The 22,744-nt window shown below is 40.5% G+C and overlaps 1 protein-coding gene across 4 annotated transcripts in view; it reads right to left on the bottom strand.

Annotated features, from left to right (window-relative positions):
- Positions 1-22,744, bottom strand: part of LOC108142421 (puratrophin-1) — a 54,600-nt gene that overhangs the window by 14,411 nt on the left and 17,445 nt on the right. For 3 of the 4 annotated variants that reach the window (XM_017266276.2, XM_017266278.2, XM_017266277.2), the window contains exons 4-9: positions 12,704-12,827; positions 11,220-11,921; positions 8,298-8,381; positions 7,787-7,910; positions 2,680-3,016; positions 1,244-1,864 (exon numbers count right to left, since the gene is read on the bottom strand). In XM_017266276.2, the coding sequence (XP_017121765.2) occupies positions 1,244-1,864; positions 2,680-3,016; positions 7,787-7,910; positions 8,298-8,381; positions 11,220-11,921; positions 12,704-12,827 (1,992 nt within the window). The remainder of the gene's footprint in view (positions 1-1,243; positions 1,865-2,679; positions 3,017-7,786; positions 7,911-8,297; positions 8,382-11,219; positions 11,922-12,703; positions 12,828-22,744) is intronic. The other variant, XM_017266279.2, reaches the window with a different exon arrangement.

Below are 22,744 nucleotides of genomic sequence, written 5' to 3'. Positions count from 1 at the left end.
GCGCCTGCAATTATGCGCATGGCGCGCACGGTAGCCCAGGGCATGCCATATGCTATGCGCCACATGCATCGCATGGGGCATCCCTTTCCCCGGCGGCCAAAAACTCATTAACAAGTCAATTAAAAGGCCAGGAAGTGGCAGATGCTCCTTGTGGCATCGTCATCGTCATCGGCATCGGCATCTTTTGGTTGCCAACCAGCTGGATGCCTCGCTTATCTAACGACTCCATTTGGCCGCTGACTGGCAGCATCATCTCTCAATCCCAATCTGGGGACCTGATCCTGAAACTAATGCGCCAGCGGCCCGAGGAGCGGACACTAAGCGGATGCGCGTAATAAATTAATAAAGCCCGCATTAAACGCAATGCATATTCAATTAACAATGTCAGTGCACCGCCGCGTATCTACGAGATACATTCGGCATTCGGCATTCGCAGTCACATTCGCAATTCGCTGCGCCTGCCGCATTTCCTGTCAGCAAAAAGAAAATCCAAGTCCCCCAGCTCACTAAAGATTCGAGCCACAAAGTTGGCGGGAGAAACCAATTTTATGGGTATTGTAAATCGTTCGGCGAACCTAAGGCAAAGTGCCATCTAAAGATACTTTCGCTAGGCAATAGGGGAATAGAAGAAGAAGAATAGAAGATAGAAAACTGCTTTACGATTGAGTTAAAACTGATTTTAAGAACATAAAATTTCATATATTCTCATGTCCTACCTTGGGGACTAGAAGATAATAATTTTTGTAAAATATAAATATTTTAGTAACTAAAATTTCAACTATATCTTAAGACAAACAAAACAAAACATCTTCCGCTGTGTTAAAAAGCCTTCGAACAGCTACAAAAATGTAATTTTTAACCATAATGTACTCAAATTAAAAAAAAACTTTAGCAAGTAAATGTTGTGAAATCGGTTTTAGTAACTTTTTAATAACTGACAGATACGCCACATTAATGTCTAATTATTAATTTCATTTACCTTTCAACGGTTGTGAGAAAATATCTAAAGAAAATGTGTTGTCAGCAGAAAGTCAATCAAATAATTTTGAGAATCCTTCTGATTTATTTTTTATAACAAATTTAACTTTAGCACGTATTAGTTCGATGGATGGATAAATGTTTATAAGAATTGTTTCATGGATTAAATAGGTCCAAATGGTTTTACTATCATATTTTAAAAACTAGCCCATTATATGTACCCAACTGTATCTATATTTAATGATGGGAGTCCCCAGGTACTCACCTCACTGATCTCATCCTCGAGCGCCCGTTGCCTTGTGAGCTGCCGGAGCCGCTCCCTGCGCTGCTCCGTCAGTTGTTCCAATCGCTGGGCGGCTCGATCGACTTCGTTGAAGAGGAGCGTCACCTTGCGCAGCTTGCAGGCGGCATCCACGTTGAGGAATGCCCCCGAAGATGGCGATTGGGGCTGTGACGTCATACGCGGGGAGACGGGGGCAGAGGTGATGGCCCTGGCCAAATCCTGAAGCCGGGCCAATTGGCCAGCTCCCATCTTGCGCAGACTGTGGAGCTGTGAGTCCATCAGCGCACGACTGAGGGCGCGATGCTGGCCATAAAGTTGGCGGCGCGTGGGCAATCCCTGAAGATCGGCGGCGCGTATTTCGCTGAGGGCACTCACCAGCCGACCGCCGGCCGTCGAGCACTGGCGCTGGAAGGCCTCCAGTTGGGCGAAAAACTCCCGCCACTTGGCCGCATCGTGATGCCGCTGGTTAATCCCGGCCAGCGTGGACAGGGCGGGCACGGAGGGCAGCAATCCAGCGGGCAGCTGCGATGGCGCAACACTTGTCGTGACTTGGTCCACGCTAATGAATTTAACCAAATCCGCTGGCAACGGCGACGAGGGCTCCTGTTTTTTTTGTTTGTTTGTTTGTTTGTTTTGGGGTCAGAGTCAGAGCAGAGAAAAACAGCGGATTCGTTGTCATTAGTGGACAAGTTCTGTTTGGCCAGCCAGCCGGTCATGTCATGGGGCGGGTTAATTGGCTGCGGATCAGACTCTCGAGAGCTGGGGGCTGGGGCGTTAGCCCGTTGCCTGGCCTTTCGATCCCGCCCTCTGATGAGCACACACAGAGAAAATATTTGCCACATTTTCAAGGAATTTTAATCAGAAAAAAAAATCTGTTTATTTTATTAATTTTAAGGAATCAAATTGGAGATTAAATCAGAAATCTCTAAGATTTATTATTTAGTTCAAATAAAATTGGAATAATTAGACTTATAATAAAGGTTATAAAAACAATATGGCTATCAACTTGTAAAGATTATAATGATCATTTATATTTATTTAAAGTTAAAAAAAACATTTTTAAAAATTGATTTTTATTAGTTTGAGATACATTTAAAAATTAATATTATTATTAATTAATATATTACCTTGTCAGATCCAAATAGTTCCCTTAGTATTTTAAATTACTTTGATAAAACTTTTTTAAATCGAAAAATATATTTTTGCATTGAAAAACCGTATGTTGTATTGGCAATATGAGTACGAAATACAAGACAAATAAATTCCTATTGTACAAGTCCTTATTAATTTAATTTTGTTGGTAAAAATGGTGGTGAATTTTAACAGAACTTTCCTCATTAAAAAGGGCAATTCAAATATTTTTCTCTGTGCTTCTTTGCGCAATCTGAAAGGTCAGGCTGAATAAACTCTAAACTTACCGGGTGATCACTGTTATTGTTCTGCTGCTGCTGCTTCTGTTGCTGCTGCTCGTTGCACAATTGCAGCAGACTCGAATCGGGACAAACGGCCAAAATTTCACAATTGCCAATTTGCTTGGCTAAGAGTCTGAGACTTTGGCAAATTAAGTCGATTACGCATAAATGTTGAGACTTCTCGATGGCAATTAAAATGGTAAATGTCTGTTGGGCGGGTTGTTGTTTCAGCTGATGCTGTTGGTGTTGCTGCTGTTGTTGCTGCTGCAGTTGCTCAGCGCTTTTATGGCCATTGATTGTTGCTGTCGTTCCGGGTGTTGTCGGGGTGTAGAGGGGGCAGGAGCTGCAAGAGCAATGGAAAACGAGCCGTGAGTTGTGGTCCAAAGTGCCCGAGAAGGTGCACGGTCAAGTCGCATAAATAACATCAAAATTGTCGATCAGAGGTGGACACTTTGAACTAGTTCCAAATATTTCTTATTCAGAAAACACATTTTAGTTATTATTACTATAATTTAAACTTTTCAAGGGACGGAAAAAAATTATTTATTGTACAAAATTTTTAGCTTAACAATTTCATTTAAGTTATTATTATCATTACTTAAAGTTTTGAAGGTACGCAAAAAGAATTTCACTCCATAGAGATTAAGATTGTACATAATTGTTGAATAAAAGAAAATCCTTTTTATAAAATGTTCTTTTGAATACTACAAGCTATAATAAAAGTAGTATTTTCTCAACTCTCATAAATTTTTTGCATACTTCCTAGGAAAAATTTCTATACATTTTTTTTATAACGCATTAACCACATTACTTCTTGTTTGTATAAAGTCAAAATACTCTTTACTTTTTACTAGCTACAATAAAAAAATTATATATTTGAATAGAAAGCGGTATTTTTAAATAGTTTTCAAGATGTCTTCATTTATTGGTTCCCCCATAACGGGCTTACTAAACATTTTAAATGCAACATACTACTTAGACTTGTTAAATTGAATGTGGTTTCAGGCTATAATTTTTCAATAAATTATATTAATCTTGAGGAGCATTTTCCGCCTGAATCTCCCTGAAAGTTAATCGTTCTCTTCTCGCTGATTCCCAGGCTTCCATGTGAACTGGTTCGCATGTGGGTTGCCGCCCAGATCCAAGAAATAAAAGCGCATAATGCTTGGGCGGATTGGGTGGTGGTGTCCGTTTGGGTAGCAGAACACACCGACTTGGCAACGCCCAAAACAAGTTCACTTTAATTGGCAATAAGCGGCCTCTGCACTTGGACTCTCGGCCAGATGAAGCACTTTACTTGGCTTTACCTTTCAGTAACTCAGCGGGGAGAAATCACGTAACTATGACAAGTTGGTAGCCACTTTTAATCAGCGTAAATAAAAATTGAAAATTGCTGCTAATGGCAGCTGCTGCTGGTGGTGGTGTTGGTGGTGTTGGTGTTGGTGGTGGTGGGCATTAACAGAAGCCAAGAGCCGTGTGTCCTAACACTTTGGCAAAAGTTTGTTCAGCGGCTTGAAAATTCTTTAGCGGCCAAGTTGCTTAACTGTAAACGCATGCCAGGCCAGGCCAGGTTCTTGGTTCTTGGTTCTGGGTTCTGGGTTCTTGGCTCTCCATTCTCACATGGCAATTGGCAGTCAGAGCCACAGTTTCCACCCCCAGGTTGTTGCTGATGCAGTTGCTCTCGAAGCTGCAGTTGCAAATTGCACGCAATGCTCACGAGGCTAAGATCCAAGATGATGTGGCGTGTTTCTGCGGAGTCTTCGGGTCTAAGAACGCGGCTTAATGATGCCGCACAGTGCGGCTATAAAGACCGCCTGGCATTTCATTTCCAAAGCAGCCTATATACACGCTCAAATGAGCCAGCCGACAAAAGCTGTTCCGTAATTCGGCCAGGTCGACAATCGAGATACTCTTACTAACTGAATTAGATAAATAGAGTAGCTTTTACCATAAATAAACTAACTAAAGGTTCATTTAATGTTTTTAAATATTAATGAAAATACTTGGGAAAAATACTCTAAATTACTCAGCAGTACAACCTTTGCGTTGAAACATCTTCCGCGAACCCATTTTGTAGTTCAGCCAAAAGGCTTTGGCCCGTTTCAACCTCTGCCATGGGTAATTATAATTCGAAACCTTGGCTGATTGCAATGCAATTCGGTTTTGGGAACAGCCGCGCATGCTCTCGACGTCGATTTTGTTGATTTTGTAGGGCAAGACGCATTAAAATATGAGCACAATCCTAGGCCAGGTCGAGCGTGTGTAACCCGAGCTTTTCTTTTATATCCGTATTATGCGCGGGCATGCATATTTATACTCGGAGAGTCTTCGTACCTTTCGCAGCCGAAGATTCCGAGAAGTGCAGCCCGCCAAACTGTGTCCATAAAAACAAATTTAATTGCAAGCTGTCACACACACGATGGAGGGAGTTGTGGATTGGCATCGTAGATGGAGTTGGAGTCGGAGTCGGAGTTTGAGTTTGAGCTGGGGTTTTGGGGAGTCAGGCAGTCAGGCAGTCAGGCAGTCAGGGAGTCAGGGAGTCGGAGTCGAGGTCAGACCTCTGGCCCAGACAAATGATGTAAGCTATGGATAAGCCAAGTGGCCATGTTGACACTGACGCAGTGGTGAAAACTGAACGCAGACCAGCCAACATCTAATATTTGCCCCGTCCATCTGGCTGACATTCGGAATTGGACAGGCAGCTAATGAATACCTTACACATGTCGGCAAACAAACGCAAATAATGTCAATGGTCTGGCACATCCAACTCGTCATGAGTCAGGTCGAAGAAGACTGGACTGGATGGGTTGCGATGGGATGGGATGGTATGGAATGGGATGAGTCGAGATGCTGATGCTGATGATGATGATGAGGCGGCTACAGCAGATGTGCCACTTTTCAGCGCAACTGCTGCCACTGCCAATGTTTGTCAAAGAGTTTTCTACACGACTTGGCCGCGTTTTGCCAATTGGCATTGAAGCAATTAACATCAGCTTGCAGCTGGATTTCGAGCTGATTCTCTGGCTGATTCTCTGGCTGATTCTCTGGCTGAAAACTGGAACGGGAATCGCGGCTTGTGATGCCAACTGCCAAAGTGGCCGCCAGATACGAGTGTTCTATTCTCCTCTGTCGATTCAGTTTTCACAGATTTCACAGATTTCTGATATTTCTGATATTTCCAGGAATCGTGTTGCAGTTGGAACCTTTTGCGAGAGCAGCAACCAACCGTTTCGGAAAAATAAAAGTTCACATCATAAATTTTAAAGTGTCACGAGTCTGTCGGGAAAAAAATCATTCATATGCCTGCAGTTATCGCTCTCTCTCTCTCTCTCTCTCTCTCTCTCACTCTTCTCTCTCCCTCTCACTCGCTCCTCAAAGGGAAGCCGCACACAGTCCCTCGAAAGACGTGCCCGCAAAAACCAGCCCCACAAACATTGGCAGCCAGCCTGAGTGGAATTCTAATTTACACTAAACAGCAGGGGCAAAACTTCGGTCTGCACAGTTTGTTGGGATTTTCTAGACCTTTTCCCATGACCTCTTGGATGGACCCGTAAATGGAAGCTCGTTAAGACACTTTTAACGCGCTGTGTGGTTTGAATTTATTTTTAGATTTTTCTTTCCGCAATATATCAATGGTTTTTCTTTTGCTGACAAAATTGATATAACTAAAAGTTATGACGAACTATTACTTTTTAAAATAGTTAAATAGTTAAAATTTTTTTAAACAGTAAAAGGTTGTATGACACTATTATTTGTTGTTGGTAGCCAACAAGACAAGTCATTGTATTACAAATCCTACAAAGTTTTTAATTCACTGAATAAATACATCATCACGTTATTATACGGATCTTAAAATTTTATTTAATATTGGTTTAAGACCCATTTGCACTTGTCCCTGTTTTGCGAGCTCTATATGAGTTTATAAAACCCCCCATCACTTGAAGATCTGGGGCAAATAGCCAACCCTGCTGGACAGTGTTTATCGACTTTTAGCCCAGACTTTTGTTCTATTTTCTGAGGCAAAGTTCTTGGCTCACAATGCAAGTGCTGTTCGATGTTGCTGCTGCATGTTTCCTTTTAGCCAAAGTGGCAAATTGACTGACATGCATTCGGGCCAAAACGAAACGAAACGAAACGAAACTCGCGGGAGAGTGTGGGATCGGGAAGCCCGTCTTAAAGGCTTAAATGCAGCTCCGCTTCGTTCCCAGCGCCATTTGGCTGGCTGACTGGTTGGCGCATTTGCATATCGGCTCGTAAATATGGATGGGCCGACGGGTCCCGGGTCCGTGAGTCTATGAACTTATTGCCAGACAAATTGAAATGCCTGATTCGGATGCAGATGCTGACTTTTGAGGGGGGTCGCGTGGGGATTGGGGGTTCTAGTACTCGAACTCATACTGGTTCTGGTTCTGCGATTGCCCACAGCTGCTCGTTGAGCCCATTCCCATGCGTTACTTTGACACTAAACCGATGAGGCTGATTCTAATTCTGATTCAGATATGGAAATTGAGATATGCACACGGGGAAAAAGCTCTGCTAAAAAGTTATTGGTAAACAACTTTTATAACAAAAAACACTTGTAAGTAATATCCATTATTTATGGTTTTAGGTAATAAAGATTGGTTTAAATATTCAAAGACTTGAAAATAATTATATGTAATCTTTGTTCAAACATTTCCAACAAATTCTTTTGGTATCACAGATTTTATAGGAAATTCATTAATATGTGTTGTATGTAAAAGTTAATTTAATTTTTCAAATCTCTTGAAATGAAATAAGTAACAGCAATAGAAGTTATGCAGATATGCTACTTAAATACTGTCATTAATTACATTTTCTAAAAAATAATTTGAATTTTAATTTCCTCGCTTATTTACAACTCCCATAAATTGATATGGTAACTTTAATGTTGATCTTTTATTTGCTTACATGATTGGAAAATACTTTAATGCTAAACTACAAATATTTTATATCACGAAAAATTACTGTTATATGATTTTCTCAACTCATTAAATTCCTTAAACAGTTTTCTGCAAATTAAAACTGTTTGGGGATTGAATTGATTGATTTGTGATATTTGATCTCAGTGTAGCCTTACTGATCCCCCACTCACCTGCGCTCGGGAATTGTGCTGTAGTAGAGGAGCAGCGTGGCCAGCTCGTAGCAATTGAGGCCGGCGGACGCCACACAGGCCGCGTCCACGCTCACAAGTGGGTCGCCTTGGAGGGTGCGTGTGCCTGGAAAGAGTGGCGAAAATAGTCAAGAGATGGGTTATAAAAGATCTCGGGATATGGGAAATCACACACTCCAAGGCGGTCTCAATTGGTGCGCCCTGGGTGGCCACTTTGCTTTCGATAATGTGCGAAAAAGCGTGTGCACATTAATTGAATAGCGCCAACTTTATGCTTTTCCCCAATCGCTTTACTGGGCCAACATCGCCTTGAATGCAGCCAGGAAAATGGCCAGCGGCAAATTGCCTGGCGGGGCGTTAAAAAAGCAATTCCAATTTATAAGCAAATTCCGTTTTTTCGGTTCAGTGAAAGTATAGAATTAGATGAGAGCGGGCTGGGGCGCGGCAAAAATGGAAAGTTTGTCACCTAGGTCCATCGCACACGGATGCTCACCTGGTAGGTAGACGCCGCTGGTCAGCAGTTTCTCAGGCAGCTCACCAATCGAGCTGGGCGGTAATAGCTCTGTCTCGCAGGTCTCTGCACGGAAAAAAAGAAGACGTAATTTAATGAATGATCATAAATCATGCGCTACACTAACTTATTTAAGTGAGGTATATCTCTATTCGATTTAATTTTAACTAAAAATGGCCGGTTATGGTCTTTCAATTTTAAATTACAAATTTTTTACAGGATCAAATAACTTAAGTTCAATAGTAACCAAAAATATTATAACTTCTGAAAGCTAAAAGTATATATATTGGCTTCCTTTATGGCACGCAAAATATATTCTCTTTATTAAAGCACACTATTAAAGTATATTTGAAACGCCTAGAACAACATAACAATTATACTTATCCTACATAAAATAATTAAAAATACTGCCTTTATAAAACATCTTGGTGTAATTTTTTTCTGTGCTCAATAGGTAACCAGAAAACACTTGCGAAAACTCACACGAAAATAAAAAGATGGAGGGGGTAAAAAATATGGGTTAATTGTATTTTAAACGCTCGACGGAACCTTGAAAACTGGTCCAGGATCTGCGTCGTTTGCATAATATTGGCATTTGATTAATTTCGAGCTGCCGAACAACCCACACCGACTCTCTAGGAAGGGGCGTGGTCGGCATGGCTACGACTGCCTCAAAAACTAGTTCGTCATAAATTGTTTGGCTGCCCCGGGCACTTTCGCATGCGACAAATATTTCCCAATGATAAATGCGACACATTTCAGCGTCTCGGGAAATTCTGCACTCGTCGCAGTGAACTCCGGCCACCTGTTGCCGCTTTTCCACTGGCAGAGAGCCAAAAACGAATGCGACCCGCTGCATTGTAATTCAATAGCCCGACCACAATAGCCCCCGCACTTGCCAGCTGATTTATGCCCGCTTGCAAATTGCACCCACACCCAGCCCAGATCGCAGTTGAACGCATTCCAGCGCACAGTGGCAAGATGTGGAGGAAAAGTGCTTCCAAAAGAGTTGATAAGGTTAGCCTTACTAGGATAAAAGAGATCAGTACCTTTACAATTCGGTTATAAGTACCTGTTTTGGTTAAGTCTAGTGTTAACTGTCATACCCATTCTTTTAATTTTCGGAGCTTGCTTCTTATTTTACAAATTTTGAAACCATTGCTGAACATTTCAATTGATTTTAACAACCTATTAGACCAATTTAAAGCGTTTTACGATATATATGTATGTAACATTATCAAAATTTAACTAAAATCATTTTATTAGGTTTAAACGGGCTCTGAATCTATTACCTTTCTTAATTACGGTTTTACCACTTTATTGACACCCATTTAAATCTTTTATTTTCATGAATACCTCCTTTTATTATTTTAAACATAGGAACGAAATAAAAAACATTTAAAATGAAAAACCTTAGAGCTTTAAGCATTGGTATAGTTTTGTTCATAAAAGTTTGGAAGATAAAAAAAATATAATAAAGAGGAACTGTAATATATTTGATTTTGCAAAAATGAAATCAGCAAAATGGTTTCATGGTTTCATCCTTTCAAATACTTGTCCAATATTATACTATACTTAACTCAGATGACTGATTTCGAACCACTGTGGCCATACACTGGCATTGCTTTGGTTTCTCATTTAATTTTCATATTTTAGGCTTTGACAAATTAAAAGGCATTTGCACCGTTGTGGCTGCCACAGAGACAACGATATTTTGCGGCTAACCACGTCTCGCCGGATGCCGTGGGTTGTCGATGTTAATGGCTAATGGCCAAAGCCGCGGCTGCCGGCGAACCTCCTCCTCTCAATTGAGCATTTTGAAGGGGCATTTTCAGCCGGCAATAAAGAACGGCATTTAAGATTTTTCAGAAATAAATGGACACAGATAGAAGTGGCAATTTTCGAGCATTGCCAGCTTAATTGAGAATGGATTTGGCATTTAAAAATGTGTGTTGTCATGGAATTAAGTCTTTGGCAAACTGTTAATTAATCAAGTGGCATAAGCGAAAATGACATCCCCCCTTGGCATTTCGAAACAAATCCAAACCGGATGGAATGCTTTAGATCAAAACTGAGCATCATACAGATAACAACTAAAAGTCAAAGAAATGTTGGCCCGAAATTTCACTCTCGCATACTTTCGCTAGAATTCAGGGCAAAAGACTCAGTTTATCTCTGGACAATCTGGCAATTAATAGATGTAAATGTCGGGCAGCATTTATGAACAGCAAATATATCAAATTAGCGCCAAAACTGAATGCTATCAAAGCGTTCCATTAAGCCCCACCCCCCAAAACATCGACTTCAAAGCGCCGTTCGAATTGAAGGCAAATTTAAGTCCAGTTTGGGTTTAACCGACTTTTGGCTGCGGGGCGTTTAATTGAATAGTTCGGGCTCACAGATTTGCATACGATGCAGGCCACGGAGCCAAAACAAATAAGAAAAATCACGCCCAGAAATTGCGATAAGCAAACCACGAACTGGTCGCTCTGTTGCAACTGTTGCAGGCACACTGCGAAAAATTCAGACAAATTCCTTAATGGCAATCGTATGCGTTGAAAAAACATTTGTACTCAGGTTTTTGATGCTCTGCGGATAAATTCTGTGGAATTAATTTTGAATAAGTCAAAACTATGTCTGTATGCTAACAACAACAAAAATAAACAAATTTAAGGCTATATGTGATTGCTAATAAGAGCTTCGAATATTTAAAAAAAATGTAGTAATTGAAAAATGTCGTTCTAAAAATGTCGTACTGCATCATTTATTAGGGTTTAAGCACGAGATGTTTACTGTGTACTAATAGCGAAACAAAATACCGATCGATATCAGAGTAATTTCAGCATCCCGCGGCTATCGGTGCGCATGCGTAATGTGATATTACGTATACGCTGCGTGGCTTACCCAGACTGTGGTGTTTCCCAGGTCCAACGCTATCGCTCGGCTCCTCGTCGCTGTCGATGTGCGGAAATGAGTTTCCCAGGCAGAAAAGTGGCAATGCCGGCGAGGTGGATGCTCCACTCGCCTCATTACCACCGCCAATGTGGCTCCGCTTCTTCGCCTCCGCACTGCTGGTCAACAGCTCCTCGCCGGCACTCGAATTCGAGCTGGAACTGGAGCTGCTGCTCCTGTCGCTCACATTGCTATTTCCTGACGAGGTGGAGTTCATGCTGTCCTGCCGATTTGTGAGGCGCCGCAGCATGTAACGACTGTTGAACAGTTTGTTTTTGGTAATCAAATCGCTGCGCCGCAGCGCGCACTTTGGTGATCCCACCAGGTTGTTGCAGCCATTGTTGTTGGCCTCATCCAGCAGATCCTCCCCGGGGCCATGATGCATCGGCATCTGCAGTTCGTTCAGCGAGACCCGCTCGATGCTCCGCTCCACGCTCACCAGCAGATTCTGCAGCAGTTGCGGCAACCCGCCGCCGTCTGCCGCCATTAGTGCCGCTGCTGCCGTGGACATTTCCAGCTGGAGCACGCTCAAGGGCAGCTGGCCGGGATTCTCGTGGTCGATGCAGTGGCTCTGGACGCTCTCCTCCGTGCGGGACGAGCGCCAAACAGCATAGAGCCGCGGTGTACAGTCCGCGTCGCTTTCTGCTGAGGATTCTGTAAGTGGGATGGTAAGAGATGGTAAATGGATAATCAGAATGGAAGAAATGATATACGGCAAGCTTAAGAAATAAGACAGCTTGTGGTTATAATTTAAATACGATATTATAGTAAAATATGTAAACTATCATCCCCTTAACTTAAGTACAAAATATATAATATCATATCATAATAAATAAAACAAAACATGTTTATTTATATATTAAAGAAAGCCATTCATGTTTGACCCCATTAGTTGTTTATTCTACATATACTAGATCTAACATCGAGCAGAGTTATTGTAAACTGCTTGTAATCTTAGATTATATTGCTGTTCTAAACTTGATTAAATGGACAGAAATAATGTAATTTGGTGGGATTTTGAACATAGCTACAAAGAAAATAATGGCAAAGTAGGACAAATTTATTTAAGCTTAATGTAGGAAATTAATGTTCAACTGAAGTATAAACATTGGTAGTTCTAGATTAAATTAATAATTAATTATCTGTAAGCTGTAATAATGTATTTTCTCATAAAACTGCATTACAATGGCAGTTAAAAGGCTTGAACAAAGTTTGTTTTAAGCCGCCAATTTATTTTGAGGTGTATGCCTGGAAAGCTGTTCAGCCCCTCACATATTTTTTATACGCTTGCATTCTAGACCCATTTAAATTGATCAAGCTAGCCCTAGACGGCATTAAGTGATCGATTATTTTGATTGGGGGTTGTGCGCCGCTTATAATCATAGTCCTGGAAAGGGCCAGACCCAGACCCCTCCGATCCCGGTCGACCCACTTACCCAATTTGATGCAGAGATACAGCTCCGCCGGGCGAAGTGCGTGCGCGATCTCAGCGTCGCTCAGCTGCAAGACCAGCGCTCCATTGGATGTTGCCAGCGGCCAGCCGGGATGCCATAACCAGGACTGAAAGACGATAAGCGGTACAAGTGCCTGATTGCAGATTGAGTAACGAAATCATTTGCAAATTTTTATTATTACCGCGATTACATGTTCGGCCAGAAATTGTGCAGGCCACAACACCCGCAAGTGTTAAGCTGCGGAAAGGAAACCGAAAACGATAAAGAAACCAAAGCTAAAACCAAAACCAAAACCGAACGTGAACCGAGGCTGAATGCCTGGAAAGCGCATTAAAAATGGCCCAGACTGTCCGCCGTCAGACGTCAAGAGCTGGGATATTTGGAGGCCTGAATGTTCGAGGTCTCCCCCATGTTTGTCCGCCAGTTTTCCATATCGGAGATGGCGAGTGTGGCAACTTTTTTTGGCCGCCCCAGTACCAAAAGTGCACAGCAAAAAGAGCTCAACATATAAAAAATATTAGACAATATTTGCAAATGTAATTAACACATTTTATTAATACTTTTAATACCTTAAAATAAAATAAGATATAATTACCTCAATTGTAACCATTTTTGCCACCACAATAAATAAATTGTGAAAATGAAACATTAGAAAGACCACAAGGATAAACCAAGTGAAATGTTTAAATTAAAATTTTAAAATATATTTTAAATATTTAAGAGGCTTGCCCTCCTTATTTTTTGTTTAATATAGGCTGACTCCATTAAAAATCAATAACAATTCAACATTCTACTCTACTTCAAAACTGCGGTATTTAAAGATCTGACCCCAAACGCTTTTGATTTATTAAAAGTTCTGTTTTTCCTTAATAAATAAATATTTTTTTGGGTGTACCCCCAAAAAACCCACCGAAATTCGGAAAACAGGCACCGCCTGGCGATGGCGATGGAAAATTATAGATAAATCATGCAAGTCAAACTTTTGGCAGTTTTTGCTAATTTTTGGTTATTACCTTCAGCGTTTGTGTTTGTGCCAAGCTCAAAGGAGACTGAAAAGCAGAAAGCCCAACGCAGATTTCACCCCTACGGGAATGTGAAATCGAATTTGTGTCCCGCGACTGCAAAAAGCCAAAGAGAGAGCTCCCAGAGACTCGAACTAAGGCCCAATCCTTTAGTCAGCTATTAATTGTTGCAATGCGAAAATGTTTCTTCGCATTGTTGCTAATTTGCCATTTGCTCAGATTTTTTCAGCATTTGATTTTTGCTTTGTTTTCGCTTTGCCTTACTTTTTTTTTTTTTGAAAATCAGACTGGGGGAAAAAAGGTGCGCACTGGCTTGATTTATAGCGCCTTTTGACTCAACACAAAAACTTGGATATTTTATTGGTAACAAAGCTCTGGCTGTTGTTGTTTTTATTGCACATGCCACCCAGCTAGGGGGAAACGAGACAGAGATATGGAGTGATAGGGGGGAAAAAAGAGAGGGATGCGAACATAAATCAATTGTTGTCGCTCGAGAGGAGGCATTCAATGGGGGGCTTTCGGGGCTTTCAGGGGCTCCGCGGGCTGAAGAGGGTCGCCGATCGAAATCCATTCAAACAGAAAATGATCAATTTTGTCATTTGATCAAAGCCGCAGCAACGATCGCAACGCATCGTTTACAATCGATTGAACAAAATGATCATCGCCGATCAACCGAACCACACAACGACAACGACACAACCACTTCCTCCGCTCTAAAGCCATCTCCCTTCCTCCCTCCTATCGTCTCACTCTGTCTGATATTTCGGACCTGCACTTAAAAAAATATACCTGTTTTATATTTTTAAATATTTTTTAATTCGATGTACTTAACTTTTATCATTCCGACAAACAATTCTGTGACTGTATATCATAGCAAACTTGTACAAATTAAAATCAGTTCAATAACAAGTTAATGAAGACCACAAGGCATTTTCCTACTTTCTTAACTGTGCTGAAAAATGTTTTTTTTTTATTTTCTCTGTGTGATTCAGGGAGGTATCGTTGTATCGTTGTATAAGCCCCTGTCGCCACATGCTAAAATAATGATTTTCATAACATTTTCTGCATGGTTGCTCTCGGCCCCAGCTCCAGCTCCATGCCAAGTTCCATGTTCCATTGGCGGTGTCGGTGCCTTCTCCATCTCTGATCCGATCTGTTCCGATCGGATCCAATCCAAGCCAATCCGAGGGGGTTCTAAATCATTGGAAGCGTTTCGGTTTCGTCGTCATTGACCCAAATGCGCGCGTCGCTCGGACGCCGCTTGTCATTGTCATCGATGTTGTTATATTGTAGTTTTAGTTGTCGTTTGTTTTTGATGGTGTCGCCTACACTGAACACAGAACTCCGAACCAACCCTCTCTTCGGCACTGTCACATAATGTTCGATTTTCTGTCCAAAGACAAGACGTACTTTTGAAAATTATATGCAATGAAAAACTTTGAAGGACAGCATGAGGTCGAGCAGTGTAAGTTTGACGTCATTATAAATTCTTGGCTTAACAAAAATCCCCAACATTTTATATTAATTTAAGTTTACAATTTCACAAAAATCTGAGATATTATTTGAAGAACTTTGAACGACTAGAACAAATCCAAAAACATATATTTAAATTTATATTTAAAAAATATATAATCAACTATTAAAAGCCAATCGATCTATATCTATTTGAATGGAAAAATTAAATTAAATGGAAATAAGGTAAATATAAAGCTAGGCTTTTATGACCGTTTAAAAAAAAAAACAAATAATAATATTTAATTGAATAAATACATGAATGATTAACCAAACAACAATACTATAAACGTTTCATATAAAAGTATGTCTAAGTTGTCTTAACAAGAATAAAGGATTTAAGAACAACTTAAAATAAATATAGCAAATGTTTATAACTTCATAACTTTATTTACCGATTAACTTTTTCTCCTTGCAATTTCCCCAAGAACTCCCATTTATGTCTAACGAATCATTCAAGGATAAAAACATTTTGACTAGAACCCGCATTTCCTCAAAAAATATTCCATGAATTCAACGTCTTGCGAATGGCAGCACCAAAGCTTCTTTTCCTTCCCAGAATTGTGGACACAAAGAAGTGAAACGAGGGGTATTTCACCACAGCAAAGATACCAAAGTATATTTTATGTTCTCGATCTGGGGTTGTTTTCAATTTGTTGCGGGGCGACAAATTTCCGTTCCATTGGCGGCTTTCGGCTTTCGAGTGGATGCCCATAAATCTGCGGGCAGATTTCGGCGAGGATTTGTCTGAGTCCTGGCCCGGATCAGAGCATATATCATTCCATCATTGTTTGTGCCGTTTTGCAGTTTTGCCCATTCCCACGCCTTTGATGTTGAAAACTAAATTACCGACCGAACGGCAGTGGCAAAACGAAATGAAATGAAATGAAACAAAAACCCATCAGCAGGCGGCGAAGTCAGCGGATCGACGGACCGTATATATGAGTAATCAAGCCGACATGGCCGGCATTAGCATATATGCAGATATAAGCATGTACACCTATATGGATGGTGTGTGGCCGAAGAAGCGGAGTATGAATGGCCATGTCCCGGCGTGTGGCGCCCAGCCTATGGCAATTATTCAATGCGGGTGCAGTCGTACACGGATTCGGATTTGGGACTCCGTTGGGGTTTGTTTTGCATCTGAATAACCGAAGAACCGGCGGACCACCATCGGTGCCAACAACATTACGCATGCAAAGGCGCACAGGGCGTTGCACAAAAATACAAAACAAAATAAAATAAAAGGGGAATAAAGTAAGACAAGCGACACACTCATCGACACATTCACATGCACTTGGCTTGTTTTCTTAGCAAATTGTAGGGAAAAAAATCACAGCGCTGCTGGGGCTCAAATTTCGTTTATTGCCAATTTTTGGCCTCACATATTTTTCCTAATTTCTCAGCTCGAGACATAATTAATTTGTTGGGAAAAAAGGGCCACACCTGGTCAAAAGCGCCGCCAGCGCTCGATAATTATGATGTGTAAGCGGCGGCCTCGGCCTTTTTTTTATTTTGGTTTTTTGGGTGGATGTCGAATGTCTGATTTTGGCCAACGATTCCGTTACTTTTGGCCAAATTGTCTGCGATGGCCAACAATTGATATTTGGCTGTTTGTTATTTAAGTTTTAATTTGCCGCTGTGGGTTGAGCAAAAAGGCGGAATTTCATCAGTGAGCGAAAAATAGCTTTGCAATTAAATAACACACTTCTTTGTCTGTAGGAACGTTGCGGAGGATTATATAAGCCCCCGCGAGGAATTTGATATATTAATAGCGATAAGGAAACTTTCTTTACAATTTTGAGTGTTGATAAATAAACACTCAACAGGCAAATAAAAATGCCATAAATCATCCGCTACAGCAGTTAAAAATGTGATTTAAGTACTTATTAGCAAATGGTTTTTCAATATATTTATGCGGTCGTTATGGCAATTTATAACAGAGCTATAAATATGTGTTAAATAAATATGAATTGAATATATCAATTTTTTTCTCTTTTAACGATTTATTTTTTTTTAAAGTACATTTTAAGTTTATTTAAAATCTTTCAGTAAAGTTTTAATTTTTTTTAAATAATAATTTTACAATTTAGCTACACAATGAGAAGATTTAGAAATTAGTGTGCAGGTAAATAGCAAATCAATAATTCTATTCTTTTACAATTTATCGGTTTGCTGCCCCAAATACGGCACCATAAAAATCAGTGATCTCCTCTCTTTTTGAATGGAATAGCTGGCTATTTTTGCCATTTCCTATTCGGCTGCTCCAATTGATTTTCTCCTACTCCACATGTTTCCTGTGTATCAATAACGATGCCCAATATCCTCAATTGTCTATTAATAGGCGTGTTATTTTGCACTCCTCCCATCTACTTTTTTCGAAATATTTTAGCAAGCTTTGAACTCTTGCACTAACAAAGCGATTCTTTATGTATTTATTGCCGTCAACGTCACATTTCCGCTTGATCTGGCGCGGAATGGCCATCAACGGAACGTCATTGGCACCACCACCACCACCAACATTCGCAGTTGCATCCACAACGCACCACCACATCCACGAGAACGTCCCTGTCCGTGCCCATGCAGATGCCACATTTGATTCGGATCACTCCGGCCACACCTACAAATTGTTTGTGCTCCCCCAGTGTGTGTTTGTGTGAAGCGGCGGGGGCGGAAGAGGGCCCCTATATACTTGTAAATATATAATATACATAGAGAAAAATTATACTTATTACAAGTATAACCACTTCGACAGTATATTCAAAACATTGTAAAGCCGATTAGGGTTTATTTTTTTTATTAGTCATTTTCTTTGATCAATTATTTTAGTTTTTATATTCTCACTTTAATATAAAATCTTACTTTTCTTATATTTTATGAAAAAAATTCGAGATCCTTAATTTAATATAAAACGAATAGCTGGTTATATGAATACTATCAGATGGGGCAAACTCTGATTTTTTAAAGCTTTCAGAACCAATTGAGCTCAAAATCTCTGGAGATTTCTGTGGCTATACAAAGAGCAAATATTCTTTTTGTGTATCATATATGCACCGCTTGTGTGGGGCAGATTTTTCGCAATGCAGCAGCGCCAAGGGGAAGGAGATGGCACCGGGAGTGAGACGAAAATAGATCAGGTCTAGGCTGTCATGGTTGCTGCACGGCCGGAATGCCACAGCAGCAGTGTTCTTGGAAGCCCCACACTGTCCCACTGAATATATAATTCCCCCCGCACCATCGCCCATTCTGGTGGATCTGCAAATTGTTGTTTGCATTTTGGTGCAACGATCGGTGCTGAGAATTATTTCGTCTGTGGATGCAGGAAGTTGCTGCTTACATTGGCCCTCGATGGGGTGTTGAAATGCCATCGCGAATGGGAATCGGAATGGGAACCGCAATGGGATCGGATGCACAGGCTGCTGCCGCAGTTATGGGTTATGGTGGAGGGCTTAAGATAACAAAGCCCGTTTCGATTTCGTGGCAACTTCAAAGGCAAAACGCTGAGACAGGCACAAAACTGTTGCAGGTTGCTGCTTGCTGGTTGCTGGTTGCTAGTTGGCCGTTGCAAGTTGCTGTTACATCAGCACAAGACTCTCTCAATTACGAGTGCAATTGGCGGGGCACGAGTAACAGCAAAAACCGGTACCAAGACAGAGGTTCTTCTGGACCAAGAGCTGCTCCAATCAACCACTTTCAGTTCACAGCTGATCATGAACTTCGGCCAAATCAGCTGAAAACGAGTTTTTATGGCATAATAACCAAACGACCGGGCGAAGAAGTTAAGGCTCCACAACACAACAATGATGACGATCTGATCTGAGCGTAGCCGTGTTGTGTTGTCTGTGTTTGCTCAACTGCTTTTCCAGCTGGGACCGGGGGGGGACTTGGGGGGAACGAGGGGGGGGACCTGGACTGGGTAATTGAAAAAGTTGTTAGCCACATCAATTCCAAAACGGCCGTAAACTTGTTAATGCAACCCAACCGTACGAAAACGCATTAAAACACCAATAACCAGAGTGGCCGATAGAATCACTGTCTCTATTTCCCATTTCCCATTTCCCATTTCGGAGGGTCTGCATTCTGCTCTCGAACTGAACTGATTGTATTGGTCAATAAGGAAGTACGAAACGAGTAGCAGATATATTTGATTCTTTTGATTGTTTTTGGGGGAAAATTCTGGGAAATATTCTATGTTGCGACCACGAAATGTAATTCCTTGGAAGCCGTGGAAAACTCAACGAGCTAAGGACAACTGCAGCGAAAACTACACGGCGAAGCAAATCGAAATAAACTTTATGCACGTAAAATTTTAATGAGCACAGCACGAAGTCAATTTCAATGCTAATCCGGCGGCCAAAAGCCAGACGGTAGACAAACGGACAATGGACATTTGACCAGGAGTTTGGGGGACCACCGAGTTGATGTTGCTGCTGTCGCTGTTGCTGTTGCTAGTTGCTAGTTGCTGGTTGCTTGTTGCTGCTTGCAGTTGCAGTTGTTGCACATGTGCCCTAAAGCCACAAATCACGAAGGTGGCGCGATCTGACATCCTACTCACAACCGAGGCCTCAGGCAAGGTGTCGCTAACACTATGTAACCAACCAGGGGATTATCCCAGCTCCTGCACGGAACCAGAAAGCGATAAAAAATGGCCATAAATTTGGCGTATTTCCGTGGCCGTACGTGTATCCATATGTGGCATATTATTGAAGTCGTTTGGGGTTTCAGCATGTGTTTTTTAAACTTATTAAAATTGTTTTGGGATTACCTCTGACTAGAAACCCAAAATAAAGTCATAAGTTAATTATTTTAAATGAAATAGTTCAACAAATTAAGTATTAAATCATAGAATCTAATACACTGTATATTAAATTACATAATTTAATATTACATATTAAATTGATGTGGAAAGTATTAGATTTAAAAAGTTCCTATTTAATTTAAAAGCATTTTATATAAGTAATATTATGTTTTAATTTAAATTAAATTTTCAGATATTAAAATAAATTAAAAAAGTAGTCAAATGAAAAGTAAAAAAAAACAATTTCCAAAAATAAAATAACTTAAAAGAGCGAATATTGAAAATCAATGCGGAAAATATTTATTTTGACTTAGTACTTTTTTTAACAGTGACAGGCCGTTTTAATTTTCTTATATCACACTATATGTGTCTGTAAATATTAAAACTCATATAGTTTAGACTGTAATGAAGCAAAAGTATTAAGTATTAAATTCATTTTCTAGAAAACTAACATATTTATTTTGAAAGGCGTAAAAATGCTTAGATGTAAATCTTAGTGCTTAAATATGCAGCTTGGTTATTTTCAAGACTCCAGTTGTCTAGTGTAAGCCGAGAGTTACGCTTGAACTTGACAAATGCCCAAATAACGTGATGCCGAAACAAATCCTGGAGGTGAACCTGAACCGGGGGGTAATTTATTATTGAACCATTTATTAGAGCGTGTCGTTGTCGTGGTCGTGGCTCTTGGCCGTTGCAGTTGGAGCACTTTGTGGCCAACTGCGCACAATTGTCGCTAGGGCTTGTCAGTCATTCATGGGATGATTTGACGGCTTCGTTTGTTCGCTGCACAATTTATAGGTAACTATTTGCTTTGCCCGGAGCGTTTCTGGCATTTGAAGCAGCCGATTCCCACCGTCTGGCCAGAGGATTGGGGATGGGAGTTGGGGATGGGAGTTGGAATTGGAATGGGACTGAAATGGGGATTGGGAATGGGTCGCCTTTGTCTTGGTCTACCTGTTGGCATTGCAGGAAGCGTTCACCTCCACGCACACAGCAATAGCGACATGCTCATAATGAGGATAATCACGATGGCGATGATGACACAAAGACAAAGCCAAAAGCAAACAAATAAGCAAACAGCAGACAGTAGACAGAAGACAGCGATACACAAAAAGTAAAGGAACAAAAGTATCCATATATGCATGAGTGTTTCTGCGAGCGCCGCGGCTTCGGATTCGGTGTCTGCCACTTGACGTGCCTGCCCCACACACTACTCCTCCCCATTCCCATCCCTCCATATGGCTCCAATCCCAATCCCTATCCCAATCCCATGCCAAAGCCAAAGCCAAGCCAACCCAGGCCAAACCGCGACTCATCGCTGGCCTGCGGCTTTTGTGCTGGGTTAATTACTAAGCGAGTCACACGCGCTTGAATTATTCAAGGCTATCTTCTGGATGCATTCGTATCTATTGCCAGCTGCGCTCAGATACAAAGCCTGGAGATGCACAGAAGTTTTTTTACATTCTTTTATGGTGTCATACAATTTATTTGTTATTTTGAGACATCTTTCTCATAGTTGTGAGACGAATTTAAAGAAGAAAGAAATGTTGCTCTAAAAGTTTCTGTACAATATTATCCTACTATCAAATACAAATATAGCGAAATTATTTTGTAACATTTCTAGGTTACAAATAAAAATAAAACGAAAATAAATATATAACAAGTTGTAAGATATTTGGCTTTTAATAAGTCTTAAATATTTTTTCGGTGTGTGAGTAAATTCGTTTTTTGTACGTTCTCTGGTTCTCAATAAAATATTTTCATAAATAAGAAAAATTTTCATAAATGCAAAGCTTGAGGGGTTTTTATAAAAATTTTAGTTAAAAGCTTTAAATGTTTGTCTCTGTGGAATAGATTCACCACAGAGAAGTCCGAACATCCTCCTCAGTACCAGTAGCTTGTGGATCGTAGTGCACACGCGTCTTGTAACTCAATCTGCCGGATTGCCGAGGGGAAAATTGTAGGGGCAAGGCACCTGGCTTTGTTTCGTTCGGGGCGACAGCGTTTATGACTAAGTATTTTATAATGAAGTGGCAAATGTGTAGCTGCGGAGTTGTCCGGCTAAATAATTGTTAACATTACGCTGCAAATTGTTTGCATTTTTTATACCCCGAGCAGGGGAGTATGGACTGCCAGACATACCAAGGAATTTATGTACACAATGGTGTATATATCGATTAACTATCTTTTTCACAACCACCCAGAGGGAATTTTATGATAGTATTAAAGTGATAAGTGATGATAAAGAGCCTCACAAGAATTAAGTAATTAAAGTTATAAGGGTTATGAGACATGATGACTTGGACAGAATTCATAAAATAAAATCAAACTAAAGATAAGTATAATAACAGCCATTAAAAAATGTCGAAAGGCTTGGAAAACAAAAATAAACAAACAACTTTCAAAGCTTTAGAAATGGAGATAAATACTACATTTGGCTTAGCTTTATTTTTACTTTATTTTAAAACATGATTGTTGTTTATTTGTAAAATAATCAAGTAAAATGTAGAGGCGGTGAAAAAATCATTTCAACTTCTAGAGAACTAAGCTTATGGACTCACAATAATTTTATTAATTCTGACTAATTTGGCCATTCAAAACGAAACTGATACCTTATTAAAAAAGTTAGCTTTACAACACAATAAGGTCTTCTGAGAATTCGTTCTCTAACTCCCGATGACTTGAGCTCAT

This window comes from Drosophila elegans, unplaced genomic scaffold, assembly GCF_018152505.1.
Source record: "Drosophila elegans isolate 14027-0461.03 unplaced genomic scaffold, ASM1815250v1 contig_208, whole genome shotgun sequence".
Lineage (NCBI taxonomy): Eukaryota > Metazoa > Arthropoda > Insecta > Diptera > Drosophilidae > Drosophila > Drosophila elegans.
This window is presented reverse-complemented; position numbering and strand designations above follow the sequence as displayed.